Source organism: Pelodiscus sinensis, chromosome 1 (genome assembly GCF_049634645.1).
Source record: "Pelodiscus sinensis isolate JC-2024 chromosome 1, ASM4963464v1, whole genome shotgun sequence".
In the NCBI taxonomy this organism is placed as follows: domain Eukaryota; kingdom Metazoa; phylum Chordata; order Testudines; family Trionychidae; genus Pelodiscus; species Pelodiscus sinensis.
The window spans coordinates 130850283-130873025 of NC_134711.1; the positions used below are offsets into that span (position 1 = coordinate 130850283).

Consider the following 22743-nt stretch of genomic DNA (forward strand, 5'->3'; position numbering starts at 1 on the left):
CTTACTGCAACAGAGTGCTGTTCAATATTATTCTTTCCTGTCCTTTGAACACCTCAGAAAATCAAATCAATTGCCTGCAATCTGACCCTTACACAGGCAAGCCACTCTGATCTTTATAAGCAGAGGTGTGAAACTCTGTGGATATCTACTTTATATCCATGAGTATCTGCATCTGTAGATATTGATGCAGATATCTGTGGCTCATTTTTGTGGATATGGATACAAATTTTGCATCTAGAACCTTGCAAATTTGTGGATATTTACTTTATATCCACAGGTGTCCGAATCTGTGGATGGGGAGGGGGATATCCAGGGATCATTTTTGCAGATGCAGATACCAATTTTGTATCCACTCAGGGTACTAATTATAAGCATGGGATGACTGCATAAATACTGAGATTACATGGAATTTGGAAAATCAGATTTGGGGGACAGTCAAATTATCACTCTAAAGTGGTGATCTTTAAAACAAAGACTGTATCACAAATTGCAAACTAAACTGTCTATTTAACATGTATCCTTTATTTAAAATCAGTACTTTATGCTATTGCTTCCTGGCATTTGTCCCAGCTAAACTAGCATCCTTTTTAATTAAATGACTTCATCCACACCACAGCACTGTAACCCTTTTGAAAGACTGTATGAGCTAAATACTGTTTAAAGAAATAATAAAAAATGTCGTTTCCCATTTTTGTAGGGTTGGATTGACAACTTCAATGGAGCAAGCGGAATGATTATTGCGGTATGTATAGTTACAACTTCAAAAAAATCCTTTGATCAATAATTGTTGTGCAGAAAATGCTATAGATAGTATTTTGTAGATTATAATAGACACACATAAAGTACAGTTTTGTGAGCATATGCTTTCAGCCCCTGATAGCTTTGTCTGTTCATACTGACAACAAAAACTACCTTAAAAACATTAAGGTTGCATGGTCACACACTGAAAAGTTAGGAAATAAAAGAACGTTACCTGTGCAAGCTCATTTTGTCTCCCTTCTCCTGTATCTGTATGATGAAACAGTTTTTTTTGACAAGGTCCTGGACTCCTACCTAAAGTGCACCGGGAGCATAGTCTCCCTGATTTGAGTTCTGGTACCTAGTGCAGCAGTGGCAACCAGGATGAAGCATATGCAGAGCTCTGAGGGGATACCACATGCTTATCCTGTCATCATGTAGGATCTGTGTATGCATGGAACATGCTTGCTGCAGATGGAATATTGGGAGAATCTAGCTGGCAGCTTCTATCAAACCTCTACTGATTTGGAGCAGAGACTTATACGTTGGTCAAAGTCGTACAAATTTTCAAGGGGCTGGCAAAAGGCAGATTCCCGAGGGTAGGCCACCTCCTGCCAAATGTCCAAGTCCTTGCTCCAAATCATGGGGGCATGAGAGCTTCTCAATGAAATGGTGGATAGAATTTTTTAAGGTGGGCAAAACAATGTGTTTTTTTCTTTCTTAAACTCAGAAATGACTAAATCATTTCTGCTGAAAGTTTCCAAGGAGTTTTAGCCCGAGACAGATACCTGGCTTGGAAAACATCAGTCAAAACAGTTCAAATCTGCCACAGTTATAAGTGAGTGAAAATAGTGCCATAAAATAGAAATCTTAATGACGACACATGCCATTTCAAGGACCACCTGTATGTGCTTCATTTGGAAGCACTCAGTTCTAGGCAAAGACATAGGTTCACTTATTCCCAGAAAACATGTGCAATGTGGTGGTTCTTATACTGTTTCTCATTATATGTGGATTTGTCACATATATCACAATGAAGTGTACTTGATCTACAAACTAAAACAGTGGGTCTGATTCTCCACTGTGTTCCTTGGCAATCATTTTTACGTGTGCAAAGTGCAAGGAAATAGTGTGTAAAAGATACACCAAATTAGAATTCTTCAGTCACACCAGTGATAACATTTTATACTCAACTTCTGTTCACGTGACAAAGGCATAAGTGCAGGATAATGGAACAAAGTGCAAGATAATGGACCATAAAAACCTGGTGTTCCTTAAAGAATTACCTTGCAGAAAGATGCTATAAAAATAAATCAATAATAATATGAAAAGCATTATCCTTTTCCATGCCATTTCCCTTTGGTTTGATTTTTGTTTTAAAGTAAAACTTGCACTACCCCCCCAACCATAAGAATGGCCATACAGGATCAAACGAATGGTCCATCTAGTTCAGTATCCTGTCCTCTCACAGTGCCAGATGCTTCAGAGGGAATGAACAGAACAGGACAATTTGAATGATCCATCCATTTCCTGTCACTTAGTCCTAGCTTCTAGCAGTTGGAGGTTTTAAGGACACATAGGGTACGTCTAAACTACATGCCTCTGTCGGCAGAGGCATGTAGATTTGTTTGTTCAGCAAAGGCAAATGAAGCCGCGATTTAAATGATCGCGGCTTCATTTACATTTACATGGCTGCCGCGCTGAGCCGACAAACAGCTGATCAGCTGTTTGTTGGCTCGTGCGCTAGTCTGGACGTTCTCCCTGTCGACATCAAAGCCCTTTGTCGGCAGCCCCGGTAAACCTCATTCCACGAGGCATAACGGGGCTGCCGACAAAGGGCTTTGATGTCGACAGGGGGAACGTCCAGACTAGCGCGCGAGCCGACAAACAGCTGATCAGCTGTTTGTCGGCTCAGCGCGGCAGCCATGTAAACGTAAATGAAGCAGCGATCATTTAAATCACGGCTTCATTTGCCTTTGCCTATCTGTCTAATCTACATGCCTCTGCCGACAGAGGCATGTAGTCTAGACACAGCCTTAGGGCATGGGCCTAACCACCTTGACTAATGGACACTGATGGGCATATTCTCCATGAACGTTTTTTTCCCTTTTGCCCTGTGATTGTGCATTCTGTGAAGAATGCCCCCCCCCTTTTTTTTTGCTGTAAGTCTATGGCCTGTTAATTTCACTGGGTGACCCCTAGTTCTTGTGTTTTATGTGAAGGGGTACATAACACTTTCCTATTCACTTTCTCCACAACATTTCTGATTTTATAGACCTCTGTCCTATTTCTCTCACTTCTCTTTTCAAAGATGAGCTGTTTCAGTCTCTTCACACACAGAAACCATTCCAAACCCCTCCCCATTTTTGTTGCCTTCCTCTCTACCTTTTCCAATTCTAACATATCTTATGTAGAAGGAGCAGCCAGAACTTCATACAATGCTCAAGGATGGCATTCATGGATTTACAGTGACATTATGATATTTTCTGTTTTACAATCTATCCCTTTCCTAATGGTTTCTAATTCTTTTAGATTTTTTTTTCCTTCTACTGTACAATGAGCAGATAGATGTTTTCGGAGAACTATCCTTCAGGAACGCTAATAACTCTTTCTTGAATGGTAACAGCTTATTTAGAATCCATCACTTTGTATGTATCTTTGGAATTTATTTTTCCGATGTGCATTACTTTGCACTTATCAACATTGAATTTCATCTGCCTTTTTATTGCCCAGTCACCTAGTTTACTTTCTTATGTTGTGTAACTTTCTCTCACTGGCAGATTTTGCCCCTTCATTGCTCACCCCCTTTTCTCAATCATTTATGAATATGTTGGACAGCACAGATCCCAATACAGATCCTCAGAAGACCTGGCTAGTTACTGCTCTCCATTCTGAAAGCTTACCATTTATTCCTGATCTTTGTTTCCAGTTTTTTTAACCAGTTATTGATCCGAGAGGCCCTTTTTTCTTATTTTATGACTGCTCAGTTTGCATCAGACTTTGGTGAAAGACCTTGACAAAAGCTTTCTGAAAGTCCAAGTACACTATTTCCATACGATCTCAATTGTCCGTGTATGTTGACCCCCTTATAGAATTCTCATAGCTTAGCATGGCATAATTTCTCCTGACAAAAACTGTTCACTTTCTTCCACAAATTATGTTAATCAACCAGTCTGATAATTCTGTACCTTACTATAGTTTCAGCCAATTTCTCTGATACTAAAGTTAGGCTTACTAGCCTGTAATTGCAAGATTACCTCTGGAGCCTTTTTTTTTTTTTTTTTTTTTTTTTTTTTTTTTAAATAAGCATCACATTGACTACCCTCCAAACACATGGTACAGAAGCTGATTTCAGTGACAGGTTCAATATCGCAGTTAAGTAGTTCTGCAATTTCAGAGTGAGTACCTTCAGAATTTTTGGGGAAACACCACCTGATCTAGTGACTTGTCGCTGTTTAATTTTCAATTTGTTCCAAAATTTCCAAAATTTGCCACTTTCGTTTGGGGCAGTTCTTCAGGTTTCCCCTTAAAGAAATGGCTTGAGTGTGGGGATATCCTCTCCCTCCTCCCCCAATCCTCTTCAGTGAAGACTGATAAAAAGAGTTCATTTAGTTTCTCCACAACAGCTTTGTCTTCTTTGAGTTCCTTAAGCTCTTCAATTGTCTGGCGGCCCCTCTGACTATTTGGCAGGCTTCCTGCTTCTGATATACTTTAAAAATATTGCCATTTGGTTTTGGGTCTTTATCTAATTGCTTTTTGGTTTTGTGGCAAGCCTTATTACATTTGCATACATGACTTGCCAGCATTTGTGCTTCTTTCTTTTTTACTCTCTAGGATTTGACTTCCATTTAAAAAAATACTTTTTATCTCTAACTGCCTCTTATTCTACTCTGAAGTCACAATGGCATTTTGTTGTTGTTGTTCTCTTAATGGTTTGGGGGCATGGTGGGAGATAAATTTAATTTGAGCCTCTCTTACGGTGTTTTAAAATAGTTTCCATGCAGCTTGCAAGCATTTCATACTTATGACTACAGGCAGTCCCTGAGTTACGCGGATCCGACTTACGTCGGGGCTTTTCTCGCCCCGGAGGACAGGAGCAGCGGGACGCCCAGATGCACCGTGGTCCACCGCCCCCCTCCTCCGGGGCGAGAAAAGCTGCTCACCGTCTCCCTGGTCTGCGGGGAGATGGGGAGCAAAGCCTTGGAGCACGCCCGCAGCAGGACAGCCCGGGCGTGCATGAGCTGTCCCCCTGCGGGCGTGTTCCGCGGCTTTGCTCCCCGTCTCCCTGCAGACCAGGGAGACGGGGAGCAAAGCCTCGGAGCACGCCAGCAGTGGGACAGCCGTGGCGCGCCTGGACTGTCCTGCTGCCCGTGTGCTCTGCGGCTTTGCTCTGCATCTCCCAGGTCAGCAGACCAGGGAGATGGAGCAAAGCCGTGGAGGACTTGGGCGGTCCCGCCACCCCCATCTCCCTGGTCTGCTGGGGGGGGGTGCAGCTAGTGCATGGCACTAGGCTTTTCTTGCCTACCTTTGGGGTAGAGCAGCTGGGGGCTGCCGGGTTGGTCCCGCAGCGCCGCTCCGGACCAACCCGGCAGCACCCCAGCTGCTCTGCCCCAGGCGTCCCCAAGTCAGCCGCTGCTGAAACTGACCAGCGGTTGACTACAGGAAGCCCGAGGCAGAGTTGCTCTGCCCCAGGCTTCCTGGAATCAGCCGCTGATCAGTTTCAGCAGCAGCTGACTTGGGGACGCCTGGGTTTCTTAAGTTGAATCTGTATGTAAGTCAGAACTGGCATCCAGATTCAGCCGCAGTTGAAACTGATCGGTTTCAGCAGCGGCTGACGCCAGTTCCAACTTACATACAGATTCAACTTAAGAACAAACCTACAGTCCCTATCTTGTACGTAACCCGGGGACTGCCTGTATTCCTTTCATTTCTATTCAGTTAGCAGCCATGTTTTTATGTAGTCCCCCTTTTTGAAGTTAAATGCTACTATGGTGGTCTGCTTTGGCATTTTCCCCCCTACGAGGCTGTTACATTTAATTACGTAATTGTTGCTGTTTCTGAGCTGTTCACTTCTTGGACCAGATGCTGTGCTCCACTTCATTGGGGCTAAAGTGCCTCCTCTTTTGTGGTCCCAAAACAAGCTGGTCCAACAAGCAGTCATTTTTGGTGTCTAAGATTTATCTTTGCATTCCTTCCTCAGAGGACACATACCCAGTCATCTGAAGATACCTAGTTGAAATCCCCTAATTATTATTGTGATTTCTGCCTTAGTAACCTCTCTAATCTTGCTGAGTGTCTCACAGTCACTATCAACGTTCTGGCCAGGCGGTCAGGAGTATATTCCTACTGCTATACTCCTATTGTTGAAGCATAACACTTCCATTCATGCAGATTCCATCACGCACTTTGAGTCATTTAAGATTTTCACTATATTTGACTCTGCTTTCTTTCACATAGTGTCAGTCTCCACACCAGTGTGACCTACTCTGTCATTCCTATACATTTTGCACTGTGGTATTACTGTGTCCCATTGATTATCTTCATTTCATCAGGTTTCTCAGATGCCTCATGTAAGGCCATCCATACAGTGTACTACACCAGGAACACATTCCAATAAATGGCAGTGCACTGTATATTTCTGTTGTTCTATATTTTATGCAGGTTGATTACACTATTAAACTATTATTGTCAGCTTTGTGCAGTGAATAACAGGATTTGTGGTTTGTAGTCATAGCAGTAAAGGATTATATTCAAATTGCATCTTAATACGAACAGGCTGTTTATCCATTAAGAACTATAGAAATGTAGGTTGTTATCATTACACGTGGAATACACCTGTCATGGTACTGCAGGTTTGGTAAATAGATACGGTCATACTAATGCGTTCATCTGAGGCTGTTGTTACTGTAAGTAAGTTCTCCAACATACTAAATTGGAACAGTGGAGGACTTTTGATGTAGAAGACACCTATAGAGAGGCTGGAGAAGCTTTTTAAATGAGATCCCTTCAGAAAAACATACCATTACTGAGAGTGTTAGGAGGAAAAACATACAGCATAATATGCAGAAAAAGCCAGAAAGCAAAACTTTTCAAGAGAGAGTGCAAATTGTTCTAGGGAACTTGGTGCCAACCCCCTAATTATCTCCTAAGTGTTTTGGGTTTCATAAGCAGAGTCCACCTGAAGGTGAACAGAGTTTGCAACAGAGTTAAAAAGATTGTCAGGACCTTTTAAGGATTATATTAATGAGGCACTGAGAGACAGATCAGTGTGGACTATTAACATTCAGAAAAGGCTCTTAACTAAGGAAAATCTTATTTTTAACTGTGCAGTAAACATTGGAATAGTGATGGAAACTGTAGTAATGGATGCAGTAGGATTGCACACTGCAAGCTAGAGCCTGTACACTCAATATTAGTGTACAAAAGGCTCCCTGCTCCTTCTGATTTTCAATGTAAAGATTTATATCAACAAAGCTATCGTTAAAAAGTCCATATCCAGATGACTTGTCACACTAAAAGAAATTATGAGACCAAATCAAAGTATAGAAAAAGGAATATTTCAATGTATGTTCTGTAGACAGAGCTAGCAGTGACATTGACTGAAAAAAGAGGAGTAGCAAGCCTGGATACATAGAATGTGAGCCAAAAAAACAAGTCAGCAATCCTGGGTGGTTTAAAAAATACTCAGAATGAAATTGGACACAGGCTTCACAGCATCTGTTAACTCACATTCAATATATGAGGAAACTTTTAAAAATACCAAATTGAAGGAGATAACAATGTTGCTAAAAAAAAAATAGATGAGAAAAGATAGTGCCATTTGGAGTGATGCAAGTAAAGGTGGGTGTGTCACAATAAGCAATGTTTATTTGACTTGTATGTCATTGAGTAGTGGGAACCGGTCTGGGGGGTGGGTGTCTAGTGTCTAGTACTGCTGCAGCTTCTGCTATATGGTAATGGACAGTAGACCCACTTTGCAAGGTACTCTGAGAAGATAGTGTTATTTGGATGAACTTAAAAAACAACAAATAGTCTGGTAGCACTTTAAAGACTAACAAAACAAGAAGATGGTACCATGAGCTTTCGTGGACACAGCCTACCAGACTATTTGTTGTTGTTTAAGTTTATCCTGTACAGACTAACTCAGCTACCCCTGGCATTTATTTGGATGACACTGTTGTGACTGGTGGAAGTGATGAACAACAGATGGGAACCCTGAAAAGGATGGCTCATGTGGAATTTATGTTGTGTGCACAAAGGTCTTAGAAGAGCTCTCTATAGGTCACCTAGGGATGATAAAAATGATGGCACTTGCCAGAAGTTTTGCATGGTGTCCAGGCCATTGAACAGCAAATCGAGCAGCTTGCTAAGGAAAGTTTGGACTGCCAATAGGTACAACACATGCCTACACCAGCATCATTATCTGCCCTAGAATGACCATAAGTCTCCTGGCAATGTCTGCATATTGGCTGTGCTGGACCATTTAAGAATGGTGTATTCAGTGGTCGTGCATGCCCACTTCAAATGGCCAGATGAGTTTTGCACAAAAGCCATCACAGCTGGACAGACAATAGAAAAACTTTGAAATCTGTTTGCAAGAACTGGTCTGCTGGAACAAATTGTGAGTGACAGTGGTCCTGGGTTTTGCTCAAAAGAATGTTGGTAGTTCATGAAGAAAAATGGTACTAAAAATGTCACTTTAATACCATACCAGCCAGCCACAAAGGTTTGGTTGAAAGGTTTCTACAGAAGTTTAAGAAAGCCATGCGATCTAGGACAGCTGAAAAGGGGTCATTTGAGCAGAGCATGCTTCTTGCTAGCACATAGAAATATGATACATTTCGTGACAAACGAAAAACCTGAAATGCTGTTTATGGGCAGAAATCTTAGGTCATAGTAGGACTTACTAATACCAAATCTACTCTACAAGTCAGAGTTTGTCCAGCAAGTCAAGCTATGGTGAGAGAGACCAGTGCACCTTATCAAATACACATGGGTCAAATGGTGGCTGCATGAATTTCGGGGAACCCGTATGTGGCTTCTGGCAGTTATAACACAAATGGGTCCTTTGCCCTCTATAGTTCGAGTGGCATGCAGTACAATTTGGTTCCACCCATGTTGGCCAAGAGCAAGATTCAGTGATGAGTCTGTTGCTGACAAACAGCAAAATTTGGGGAGCTGCCAGTTATTCTGATATCAGTGCCCTAACTTGAAGCAGCAACCAATAATGCGATACTGGCAAGCATCTGTGCTGAATAACCAGCATCATCTTAGCGAACATCCGGATCAGAAATGGCTGCAGACACATCGCTTCCTAGGAAAAGTGTTCAAAATATTGGCAAAGACACTGTCCAGAAAGAAGACATAAGCCCCCTTTAAAGATTTCATTTATAACTGGACCTCTGATTGTTCCTCCACTAGTAATTCTGAAGGTTTCTGTCCATTTCAGGGGGTAGGACCAGAAATGAGTTCACAGTGCAGGAGGGGACTCTGCTCAGGGGCAGAGGGTTGCAGTGTGCGGGAAGGATTATGGGTGCCGGCTCTGGAGTGGGACTGGGTATGAGAGGCTGTCTAGGGATGTTAGCATGTAATTGAATAGTCATGTAACTGCATGAAACTGTAGCGGTTACACAATTATTTGACAGTCCCCGGAGGCAGCAGCCCCTGTCCGTGCGGGGGTCCAAGCTCTCTGCAGACAGAGGCTGGATCATTTATCTGCACAAATGAGTATGTTTCTATTTAATATTCATAAACAGTGGGGGTGTAGAGCATTTTCCTTTGCCTACAATTGTTCCTGTTGCAGTGCAGACCAGCTTTGTTTCGTCTGTTGATTTTGCAGGTTCTCTGAAAGGAATCGCATTTCTGCTAAACTATAACTGGAGAATTATCTCTTGGTATAGCACAGCCTTCCTTCCCCCCTGCAAAGCTGTGATTAACTGCTGGGGGGAATAACTCTGCTTTTGGTGTGTGCCCTGAATAGTGATTGGGCCCCAAGCTTTTCAGCTGGGATACTGCCTAAAAATGTCAGACTCACAGGCAAGAGACCTCAGCTGAAGTGCCTTTTATTATACCAAAGGGAAAATGTCAACAATCTGATACAAAAATAGGCCATGCCTTATACAGAAATAGTGTACCTAATATAACGAACCAAATGCGGTGCTGTATTCAATTAGTTTGAGTTCATTGCATATTAACATTTATGTATTACAGATCTACTTCAAATGTATATGGCAATCAATGTGAGCACACGGTATGGCTACGTCTACACTGGCATGATTTTCCGAAAATGCTTTTAATGGAAACGTTTTCCTTTAAAAGCATTTTCAGAAAAGCGCGTCTAGATTGGCAGGATACTTTTCCGCAAAAGCACAATCTAGACGCGCTTTTCCACAAGAAAGCCCCGATCACCATTTTCGCGATTGGGGCTTTTTTGCAGAAAACAGTACTGTGCTGTTTACACTGGCCCTTTTGCGCAAAAGTCTTTCGGAAAAAACGGGAGCAGCATAGTATTTCCGGAAAAGCACTGGCGATCTTACATGAGATCGTCAGTGCTTTTCCGGAAATTCAAGCGGCCAGTGTAGACAGCTGGCAAGTTTTTTCTGCAAAATCATCTGATTTTGCGGAAAAACTTGCCAGTCTAGACACAGCATATATGTTTATAACATGTTATAACTACCATAACAAGTTAACAGACATGTATCAGCCTCGCTCTTCTAGTGGGTTCAAGTAGCAATTTGAGGCACAGGTGAAAGTGAGTGTGTCTACCAGTATGTGATCAACAGTTGCTTGCATCACAAAATTCAGACTGCAACATTACTGCCTGTTCCTTCTGAAGAGAGTACTAATGCTGTATCAACACTTCATGCTTCTTTGGGAGGAATGGCACGTACGCCCCGGGTAGCTCTCCATCCCAGGGATTGGTTAGCTGGAGAGGCATGGCTTAGGCAAGTAAAGTAGAGGCATGCCTCAAAGGTGTGGGTAAGTACTTGAGAATGTACCTTACACTACTTGTGACTCACCCAAGTTGTTTGTCTTTGTCTGCTGTTTGTAGCAGTTAAGTGTCCTGCTGCCTCCCAGCCGCAGAAGATTTTCCCTGCTGAAGGAAAAGACCTCTGCCATCTCCTTACTGCAGTGAAAGACTCCAGTGATGAGGGAAAGTTCTGGCAGAGGGGAGGCGGTAGAAAAAGGCCCAGCCTTTCCTTACTGCAGTGAAAGGCTCTTGCAGTAAAGATAAGCTAAACCCTTCCTCCAATGCCTTCCCTCTGCCAGAAACCTTTCACTGACGTGTGTAACTGCACACCACAGAATGGACAGGGTGCACTTTTCACGGTGGTGTATAGGAACACTTGCTTTCCATGCTGTTGCCAATGGCCTGAAGCCTAGAAATGGGATAGCAAAAAGTGATGTTGTAAGTTAGGACTGAAGTGTTCTGGCGGAGTTGTTTTGTAGCCCATGACTAAAACAACAGAAGATTGCTGGAGGATGTGATTTGAGATGCATTGTCAGAGCTGGGTGGGGAAGCTTACATGTTTATTCTTTATCTGCAACTTTCTTGTGACTCTTAATTTTACTCTTTAATAAGCATCAGAATGACATCTTACTATATATTTTAGAAATGTCTGTCTGTGAGTTCATTTGTTCAGGAACTCCTTCTAAACAGTAGCTGTGTTAGTCTGAATCTGCATAAACAATGAGAAGAAGTCCTGTGGCACCTTACAGACTAACAGATTTATTGGAGCATAAGCTTTCATAGGCAAAGGCCCACTTTGTCAGATACATGCGTCTGACGAAGTGGGTCTTTGCCCATGAAAGCTTATGCTCCAATAAATCTGTTAGTCTATAAGGTGCCACAGGACTTCTTGTTGTTTATCCTCCTAAACAGTAAGAGTTAGAACAACCAAATCTGGTATGCCACTTCTTCAGTATTACACACCCTGATGATGCTTAAGAACAAATCATAACATGGAAGATAAACTTTGTGACATATGTAGACTAAATCCAAAAGGTCAGGGTACAATTTCATAGAATCATAGGACTGGAAGGGACCTCGAGAGGTCATCAAGTCCAGCCCCCCGCCCTCAAGGCAGGACCAAGCTCCACCTACACCATCCCTGACAGATGTCTATCTAACCTGTTCTTAAATATCTCCAGAGAGGGAGATTCCACCACCTCCCTTGGCAATTTATTCCAATATTTGATCACCCTGACAGTTAGGAATTTTTTCCTAATGTCAAATCTAAACCTCCCTTGCTGCACTTTAAGCCCATTACTCCTTGTCCTGTCCTCAGAAACCAAGAGGAACAAATTTTCTCCTTCTTCCTTGTGACACCCTTTTAGATATTTGAAAACCGCTATCATGTCCCCCCTTAATCTTCTTTTTTCCAAACTAAACAAGCCCAGTTCATGAAGCCTGGCTTCATAGGTTATGTTCTCTAGACCTTTAATCATTCTTGTCGCTCTTTTCTCTGTACCCTTTCCAATTTCTCCACATCTTTCTTGAAATGTGTCACCCAGAACTGGACACAGTACTCCAGCTGAGGCCTAACTAGTGCAGAGTAGAGCGGCAGAATGACTTCACGAGTTTTGCTTACAACACACCTGTTGATACAACCTAGAATCATATTTGCTTTTTTTGCAACAGCATCACACTGTTTACTCATATTCAACTTGTGGTCCACTATGACCCCTAGATCCCTTTCCGCCATGCTCCTTCCTAGACAGTCGCTTCCCATCTTGTATGTATGGAACTGATTGTTCCTTCCTAAGTGGAGCACTTTGCATTTCTCTTTATTAAACTTCATCCTGTTTACCTCTGACCATTTCTCTAACTTGCTAAGGTCATTTTGAGTTATGTCCTTATCCTCCAAAGAAGTCGCAACCCCACCCAGTTTGGTATCATCTGCAAACTTAATAAGCGTACTCTCTATCCCAATATCTACATCATTGATGAAGATATTGAACAGTACGGGTCCCAAAACAGACCCTTGCGGAACTCCACTTGTTATCCCTTTCCAGCAGGATTTAGCACCATTAACAACAACTCTCTGACTATGGTTATCCAGCCAATTATGCACCCACCTTATCGTGGCCCTATCTAAGTTATATTTGCCTAGTTTATCAATAAGAATATCATGCGAGACCGTATCAAATGCCTTACTAAAGTCTAGGTATATGACATCCACTGCTTCTCCCTTATCCACAAGGCTCGTTATCCTATCAAAGAAAGCTATCAGATTAGTTTGGCATGACTTGTTCTTCACAAACCCATGCTGACTATTCCCTATCACTTTATTACCTTCCAAGTGTTTGCATATGATTTCCTTAATTACCTGCTCCATTATCTTCCCTGGGACAGACGTTAAACTGACCGGTCTGTAGTTTCCAGGGTTGTTCTTTTTCCCCTTTTTATAGATGGGCACAATATTTGCCCTTTTCCAGTCTTCTGGTATCTCCCCTGTCTTCCATGATTTTTCAAAGATCATAGCTAAAGGCTCAGATACCTCCTCTAACAGCTCCTTGAGTATCCTGGGATGCATTTCATCAGGACCTGGTGACTTGCTGACATCTAACTTTCCTAAGTGATTTTTAACTTGTTCTTTGTGTATCCTATCTTCTAAACTTACCCTCTCTCTGCTTGTATTCACTACGTTAGGCACACCTCCAGACTTCTCGGTGAAGACCGAAACAAAGAAGTCATTGAGCATCTCCGCCATTTCCAAGTTTCCTGTTACTGCTTCTCCCTCCTCACTGAGCAGTGGGCCTACCCTGTCCTTGGACTTCCTCTTGCTTTTAATGTATTTATAAAAGGTCTTCTTGTTTCCCTTTATGCCTGTAGCTAGTTTGATCTCATTTTGTGCCTTTGCCTTTCTAATCTTGCCCCTGCATTCCCGTGTTGCTTGCCTATATTCATCCTTTGTTATTTGTCCTAGTTTCCATTTTTTATATGACTCCTTTTTTATTTTGAGATCATGCACGATCTCCTTGTGAAGCCAAGCTGGTCTTTTGCCCATATTTTCTATCTTTCCTACACAGCGGAATTGTTTGCTTTTGGGCCCTTAACAACGTCCCTTTGAAAAACTGCCAACTCTCCTCAGTTGTTTTTCCCTTCAGTCTTGCTTCCCATGGTACCTTACCTACAAGTTCTCTGAGCTTATCAAAATCTGCCTTCCTGAAATCCATTACCTCAATTGTGCTGGTCTCCCTTCTACCTTTCCTTAAGATCATGAACTCTATTATTTCATGATCACTGTCCCCCATACTGTCTTCCACTTTCAAGTTCTCAACTAGTTCCTCCCTATTTGTTAAAATCAAATCCGGAACAGCTTCTACTCCGGTAGCTTTTTCAACCTTCTGAAACAGAAAGTTATCTCCAATGCAGTCCAGAAACTTATTGGACAGCCTGTGCCCCACGGTGTTAGTTTCCCAACATATGTGTGGATAGTTGAAGTCCCCCATCACCACCAAATCTTGGGCTTTGGATAGTTTTGTTAATTGTTTAAAAAAGGCCTCATCCACCTCTTCCACCTGGCTAGGTGGCCTGTAGTAGACTCCTAGCATGACATCACCCTCATTTTTTACCCCTTTTAGCTTAACCCAGAGACTCTGTACTCAGCTATCTCCTACGTTCATCTCCACTTCAGTCCAAGTGTGTACATTTTTAATATACAAGGCAACCCCTCCTCCCTTTTTTCCCTGTCTGTCCTTCCTGAGCAAGCCGTACCCTTCCATACCAACATTCCAATCATGCGTCCCATCCCACCAGGTTTCTGTAATACCAATGATATCATAGTTGTATTTATTTGTTAGCAATTCCAGTTCTTCCTGTTTATTACCCATACTTCTCACATTTGTATATAGGCATCTAAGATACTGATTTGATCTTGTCTCCCTGTTGTGCCCTGACCCTCCTTTCTCCTTGCCATTATAGGCCGTAGTCCCCCCTATTTCCAACCCATCTCCCAGTCCCGCACATTCAATACTTACCTGTGGGCTTTGCTCACCTGTCCCCATCGAACCTAGTTTAAAGCCCTCCTCACAAGGTTAGCCAGTCTGTGTCCAAACAAGGACTTCCCGCTCCTGGAAAGGTGAACTTCATCTCTGCCAAGCAGTCCTTCCTGGAAGAGCACCCCGTGGTCAAGGAAGCCAAAGTCCTCCTGGCAACACCATCCTCGCAGCCAGGCATTTACCTCCAGGATGCACCTCTCTCTGCCCAGGCCCCTACCTTTGACAGGAAGGATCGAAGAGAATACCACCTGCGCCCCAAACTCCCTCACCTGTACTCCCAAAGCCCTGTAGTCACGCTTGATCCGCTCAGTGTAACACCTGGCAGTATCATTTGTGCCCACATGGATGAGTAGCATGGGGTAGTAGTCAGAGGGCCGGATAATAGTCAGATAATTTCAAGTGACTTAAGAGCCAGAGTCTCATTTCTAATAGTGTTTATTCACTTTCAGGAGATGGAGGCTCCTAAGTGCCTTCTGGGAATGGAACTTAGGCTCCTAAGTCATTTAAGCACTTTTGAAAATGTTACACTTAGGACTTGGGACCTGAAATTTCATTAAAAATCAATAGCACTTATGTGCCCATGTGACTTTTGAAAATGTCAATTAGGCTCCTAAGTTATTTAGAAGCTTTTTACCACAAAAGGTAAAAATGTCTGTCTTCCTAGCTGTGCTTTTATCATCATTAGTTAAATGAGACCACTTCCTTTTCATATGCTACTACTGTACTTACATTTGCTCATCACATTTCCAACTTCCTCTACAAACAATAACCAGTTGGATTTACACAAGAACATAAAGTTCTGGCTCTGCATAGAGACACCCTGATCTTCTGTGTCACACACTGCGCTTGAAAAGTGACTAGCTGATGCTGCATCCTCACTAAAACAAGGAAGTCCAGTCATGGCGTATTGTCACTGAGTGCTTCCCTCTGTCTTACAGGCTGGTAAAGGCATTCTGCAAACTGTCAAAGTCAATCATGATGCAGTAGCTGATCTGATTCCAGTCGATGTTGTCATCAACCTCACCCTGGCGGCTGGGTGGTACACTGCAGTTCACAGGTAGGGATGAGCACTTGTGTCTCAGATTGCTGGTAAGACATTATGGTACCATGTGGATTTTAAAGGGACACCAAATATCACCCAACTTAGACTTCATAAGATAGCAGCATTTGATTACCAAGTTGAATATCTTACTTCCTCAGTGTGATAGGGGCTACAAGTGCTACAGAAGCCATGAAAACAGATTGTGGGGTGTGATTCTACAAGAATCTCTTTGGTCAGTGAGATAATTACTTAGTGCTTATAAAGTCCATAGAAAGCACATGGAACCATACAAATATTAACTAATCATAATGAGAATGGTGTTCAGGAGTTAAAGGCTTTCCAGTCTTCCGGACCCTCTTTAACCAGAGGAAAATCGATGGAATGCAGATTTCAGAAGATGACTGTGTGTAAACAGGACATTAAATAAATACTCACAAGAGGGTTGGTGTGGTAAATTGGGAAAAATGTTAGAACCTGGTGAGGAATATCCTCTGGATTCTATATGGGCTAAATCCTTCATCATGAAAATCGTGGATTTTATTGGGACTTTACTCATGTATTTTCTCTGGTAATTCAGAGCATGCCTATATGTGTAATTGGTGTTCTCCTGTTTAGTATACAATGTTTGTAAGTCAGAGCTCATCTCCAGTTACAATCATAATAACATTATCCTTAGTAGCCAGCTTACAACTGGGCACAAATTTAATACATACTTATATGCCACATCATCACCTCTCTGAAGCAGCTATGTTGTACTGCAGAATATCAGATTTCATTTTAAAAAAGGATGTCTCTCTGCCATGGCTGCAGAGAAAAACTCTAAAATGTGAATTGAGCATAAGGGCTTGTCTCCATGGGGAAGTTAAGGTAGGGTATGACTTTACAGTGCGATAGTTATTCCATTATAATTCTCTGGCCTATTTAAACTTAAAATGCTACAATAAAACATTTGTGCTGCTGTATTGCTTCAGTGTTGACACTATCTATGTATGACATAGCGGAACGGATTTTGCCAATGAGAGGCAGTGGTTAGGTCGAATGAAGAATTCTTCCATTGACCCTCACACCTTCTACATGAGGACTTAAGTGGGTTTAACTATGCCACTCAGGGTTGTGGATTTTTCCATAGTTATGTCAACCTGTAGACCAGTCTTCCTTGGGGGTATTTTTATTGCAATAGAAAAGCGCCGTGTTCTGGGTTAGCTTAATCATTTTGGAAGCAGTATAAGAGAGTGGAAAAGGTTACTCACATTCTGAATATGAAGAGCTAAACTTGTATAACTCCTGCAGTTTAACTTCACTGATCTGTAAACAAGTCATGACTGATTCAGAGGAAAATCTGCAATGAGCCTTAAACAGCTCTGAGGATTTTGAACTTACCCACTCATCCCAGGGGAGTATTAATTCAGAGGCCCACTGATGATGACTCAGACTTTAAAAAGAAAAGGGGATGTACAGATTTGTGTGGTTTACTGTAAGTGACATTTCACCTTCGTGCCATATGTGGGTGGCATCTGGGACATAGCACCACTTCTCCCTATCTCTAATCAAGAAAGAGCTATGCCCAAGGGTTATTGCAACGTGCAATTGCATATGCATGAAGGAGAGAGGGACGAGCTCAAGGAGCCCAGGAGAGGCAGGTGGCACACATGGTCATATTTTGAATATCTGCCCAGTCTACCATGAGTGGCATTTTATTTTGGTAACTCACATGGCAAAGTCCATTTTGTGGGCAGTGAGTGGATGAATACTGGCAACATATTCTCCTCAATATGACTTCCGGATGTGAGGCTAAGGATTTACTTTCTCGCTTCCTCTCTACAGGTAGAGAACTCACCCTGTAGTGATTGGCCAGATAGGATCCTTCCTCCCAAGCCATGACCTAGGCCTATTCTTCTGTGCAGTGCAAGCACAGCTGGCAGGCCCAAGGCTCTCTCTTCAGCAGTAAGGTTTCTCCCGCTACCTACAGTCCTGAACCTTTACAGGTCTATCACTTTTTCATATTCCCTGCCCTGTATGGTCACTGGCATTAAACAACACTGAGTTCTTATTAAAGGCGGTCCTTGCCAGAGAAATGGAATTTTAAGTCTGCCCAACTGTAATAACACAATGGTTCATCTCTTGAGATGTCAAATGAAAGTCATTTAATTTTTCTCCTTTCCAAAACAGGGCACTGAATTAGCTATTCATCTGAATGTTTTCAAAATTGATTCTAGTGTTTCATTGATTGAGATTATCAGAATATATTTAGAAAAATTGCATGATTTAAATGGGTAACTATGTTATAGGTCCATGTGATGGAGAAGATAATATTATACCATACATCTTTGCTTGGTAAAGGCACATGAATAAACTCTATTAATGATTTATCATCTTTTCCTCTTTAACTTCTTGCTCTGATAATTGTTTTTTATGTAGTGGAAACTATGATGTAAACTTCATGGATTATTATAGAAGCCTATATAAAAGTGTGAAATCATTACAATACAAAAAAGGGAAAAAACATGAAAGCCGGTTTTATCCTCTGTCCTTTGCGCCTAAGGTGAAGAAAAACCACAAACAGGAGCCAGAAATGAGCCTTAAAGACAGCTCAAGCTTTGAAGTTTTTTGTTTTTCTTCTTCTCCATCCCCAACCAACAGCAACTGGCAAAGGAGAGGAATGATCAGCACAAGGAACTGACGGCACAATAAAGTTCCAAAAACCATATGCCTCTTCCATCCACCGGAGAGAAGCGCCCTCCACAGGGTAAGGAGTGTTCCCTGACCAGCTAAGCAGGAAGCACAGAGGTCAGGTATCAGTCCCAAAGCTTGACTTCCTGGGCCTGAGAGTTTTGAAACCAGAACTCAGGAAATGCTAGCACCCTTTCCCTCTCCAGAAGAAAGAAAGGTCCATCCTACCACAGGGACCAGGAAAACCACAAGCCACAGGCTCACACCTTCCATCACTTCCCAACTGCCTAACACATGTACCTAGAACAGTAGAGGTGGAAATGACTTCTACATGAAAATCCCTCTTTCTGGAGTAGAGTTTGACCAGCATTTCTTCTTCTCACAGCAATAGCATAACCCCCAAAGGTCTTGAGAATCTTTCACCCCAAGGTCTCCATCCAAACCAACTACAATTACCACCCCATACTTCTCCACAGTCCAAGTCTTATCTGGAACAAATGCAAACAGGAAGTGCAAACCAGGACCCAGAATGCAGATTAGTAGAAATTTGCAGGAAATTGTATGCAGTCATACAACAATCATCTCACACAAACTTACAATAGAGGAATACAAGCATTAGGATATTGTGTTCCAGCTTATGAACATGAGGTGAATTGTCAGCAGGCCCTCTATACGCATGAGGCCCTGACATGTGTCACTGAAACCTCAATATACCACAGACCTACATCTGTACAAGATAAGGGTGGAGGATTGTCAGAGGGGTGTCAACATATTTCAAATGTTAGGGAAACCACCTTGCAAAAACAAAATGAGAAGAACCAGTTGTTCTGCACATTCAGAGACAAGTTATACATGAGCATTATACTAATCTATACACTGCAAAAGGTAAAGATTTCCTAGGGCCCTAGGCTCACTATCCTGAGATATTTCATATCAATGTTGACAGCAACTTGGATATATTTTCAACCTTCTGTTTTTGGCAGGTCATCTTTGGACTCACTGCTGGTCGTATGTGAGCTTGATTTTTAGACTTTGTATGGATACACGGAACACAAGACACTGCTCTTTTCCTGAACTGATCACATTTTCCACCAGGCTGAGATAAAAATTGATCTAGCGTCTAGGGAAAGAGGAACAATAACAGCAGTTAGCCTCAGAATCAAAGACTGAATCAATTTCCACATCTCTATTGTAGGTAACACCAAAAAGAGCATGGAAAATAAAAATCTAACTAGTCACTATGACAACTCATTAGCCACCTCTGTCATTGAAGTGCTTTTCTCCTCTTCAGATCTCCTTTGTTTCTTTGATGTGCTGAAACAGAAGCAGCAGGAGGAAAGCAGCTTAGCTCTTATTTGTGTGGCATAAAACTTTGGCAGATACAGACATGGACCAGTACAAAGTATTCTTGTGACTCTGTATTACTTGCGGAAGAAATAAACTAACAAATAATTCCACCTCTTCTTCACCACAACAATTGTTAAATCATACTCTGCTGTACTTTTCTGGACTATGAGTGGTCTTGTTAATGCGGAATGCCCTTGCTCAGCTCCTGAATTCACTATTTCCTGCTGCAAAGAAAAATCACTTCTCATAAAACATCACCAACACTATGTGTTTCTGGAACACTATGTGCTGTACAATGGACATATTCCCCATAACACAATATCATCCTCCTCTGGACAGAACACAACAGGAAGTTCTAGAGATACAGGAGTAAAACTGAGCCACCACCCAAGATCTATATTTGCATTGACTAGTGAAAGAGTGTCATGAGCATCTGAGACTCCTACTGAGATATTTACATCTCCATTGAGTAGGAAAATCCTGCCAGTCATCATCTGGCAAATATTTGAGACCATCTGTGACATAATCAGCTACTGTGACTACCACCCTTTATCTAACCTAACTGAGAAGTTCTCCAAGTGTCTCCTTCAACACTTACTAGGTGCTAACAATATCTTTGACCCCTCTAAATCATGCTTCAAGCCAAGACAGTGCTAATGGCACTGGAGGATGAACCTCATTTAGCCATGAACAGGGGCTGTCCATCCACATTTGTAGATAATGCCCACCCGTCTGGTGTACTGCTTCAGACATGCAGCAGAAGTTAGTAGGCTCATGCCATGGTGATTTCAATCCTTCCTCTCAGATCACAACCAGAAAGGCATGTTGGGTGCCTGCTCCTTCACCTGCAGAGCTTACCCTTTTGGAATGCCTCAAAGATCTGTTCTCTCGGCCGTCCTGTTCAACATCCATATGAAATCACAAGGGACAGTGTGATCAGCATAAATTGCAATGCCAACAATGAGCAGATAATGCAGAGGCCTCCGTCACCTTTTCATCAGCTATCCAAGGCCTTGGCTGCAATCATCACCTAAGTGAAGAACAGCCTCCTGAAGCTGAAGCTTGGGAAGGGAAAAGAAAGCAACTCCAAGAACTCCTCACCTCTATAACAATACCCTTCACTGAAGGCATCTGACCTCAGATGAAGTCATTGCTACTTCAGTGTGCATTTGATCTCTTCACTGCTTATGGATACCAGCCATGGCAATGAAAAAAAGCCCTTTCCCAGCTTCTGGCAAGATGACTATGCCTCCACTTGTCCGATTTAGACTTAGCTGTGGTGATTCATGCATTTGTGACCATTAGGCCTTGTTCCTCTATTTTTCTGTATCAGAGTATAAAACCAAAGAATTTAAAATGCTACAACTGATTCTGGCCACAGTGGAGCACATGCTCAGTAACACATGCTGTTCAGAGTCCGTGGCTCCACTTTGCTCACTGGTTCCCTGTTGAATACCTGGTGAAATGTAAGACTTCAGTGCTCCTCTTCAGAGACCACAACAGAATTTGCCCACAAGGGATCATTTCACCAGTATCCACAGTGGTGGTTGAAATGGGTAACCCTGGGCATGGAGCAAGCTGGCATTATTCTAAGCAGAAGTATAACACTAGATCATGTTTTCAAGGGAGTTGGAAGGTGAAGAGATGCACTGTCCGCAAGGAACATTTAGTATATTGCCATGTATCTTATAGATGAGAAAACTGAAGCAGAGAAAAGTTAAGTGATATACCCACAGCTAAAAAGTTGTGTTAGTCTTACTGAGTTTTAGTGAGTGACACTAAGGCCCCTTTGCATCACTTTGGCAGTGTAAGATACTTTCAAGCAAGCATAAATTATACTTACACCCACTTTAATACCTTTGTATGCTGCCAGCATGATTTCCAAAGGGCCTTAACATAACTGAGAATCAGGCCAAGGGAGTGTGTAGCTGAGCTGGGAGTATAACTCAGGTCAGTTCCCCTGTTTGCCCACACTCCCCAGTCCCAAGGAGAGTGCTAATCCAGCTGTAGTCTTGTTTGCTACATGTCACAAAGGAGCTGGAAAGATGACTCATTGCACTTCTTCATCTCCTTGTGGACCTATGCATTGCCAGTCACAAATAGGCTATGGTAAACATATTAGGGGATAGCATAGTTTCTCTAGTGAAATTTCTACACAATAATATTGCTGAATGCAATAATCTACAGCAGACAATGTAGGATAGGATTCAATTTATTAAACTGTTCCCTAGGCTAAGATTTAACTGTGTTTGTTTTTCCTGTGGCTCCGATGTTTAACATCTGTGGGACTCAAAAGCAATTACAGATTTTCATTATACACTTCATTTGGCGGGTAAAAAGGCTGTGTGTTGAAATGAGATATTTTGTTGTATGTAAATCTAAAGGGGGAGTTGAGCTTTCCTAGCTTACATTTCTACTATCTGCCTAAAGGCCTTAGTGTATTAGTGTTGTTGCTTTAGGACTTAATTAAAACATCAGAGATCAAGAAGTTCACTAGCCTTTCTGGTCAGGTGACATTTTACAGAAAAACCTTATTCTAAAATATATCAGAGAAATGTGAATGATAACAGAACTTGCAACTTCATTCCAGGATATGATTCTCTCTTTCTCATCCAGGTAAATGAGACCTGAAAGATAATATGCACATTATTGGGAGAAACTGGAGAAAAGGCAAAAATTACTTCATGTCCCCACTGACTTTTGGATCTAGTTTAAATGGCATATTTCAAGTAAATAATTTATAAAACACATAGTATCTTCCTGATTTTACTTGGACAAATCATCTATAACACATCAAGGGAAACGCTAAAATAAATCAAAAGCTGCTTTTATTAATACTTTCCTTTGTTGTTTTCATAGTTTATTTGATAACAGATATATAAATAATTTATCTCAAGCCAAATCTGTTATTTATTGATTGATTGCATACACAACTGGATTTG

At 41.9% G+C, this 22743-nt stretch overlaps 1 protein-coding gene across 5 annotated transcripts in view; it reads left to right on the forward strand.

Annotated features, from left to right (window-relative positions):
- Positions 1 to 22743, forward strand: part of FAR2 (fatty acyl-CoA reductase 2) — a 241065-nt gene that overhangs the window by 192670 nt on the left and 25652 nt on the right. For all 5 annotated transcript variants that reach the window (XM_075901421.1, XM_075901403.1, XM_075901416.1 and 2 more), the window contains 2 exons: positions 698 to 742; positions 15681 to 15799. In XM_075901421.1, coding sequence (XP_075757536.1) covers positions 698 to 742; positions 15681 to 15799 — 164 coding nt within the window. The remainder of the gene's footprint in view (positions 1 to 697; positions 743 to 15680; positions 15800 to 22743) is intronic.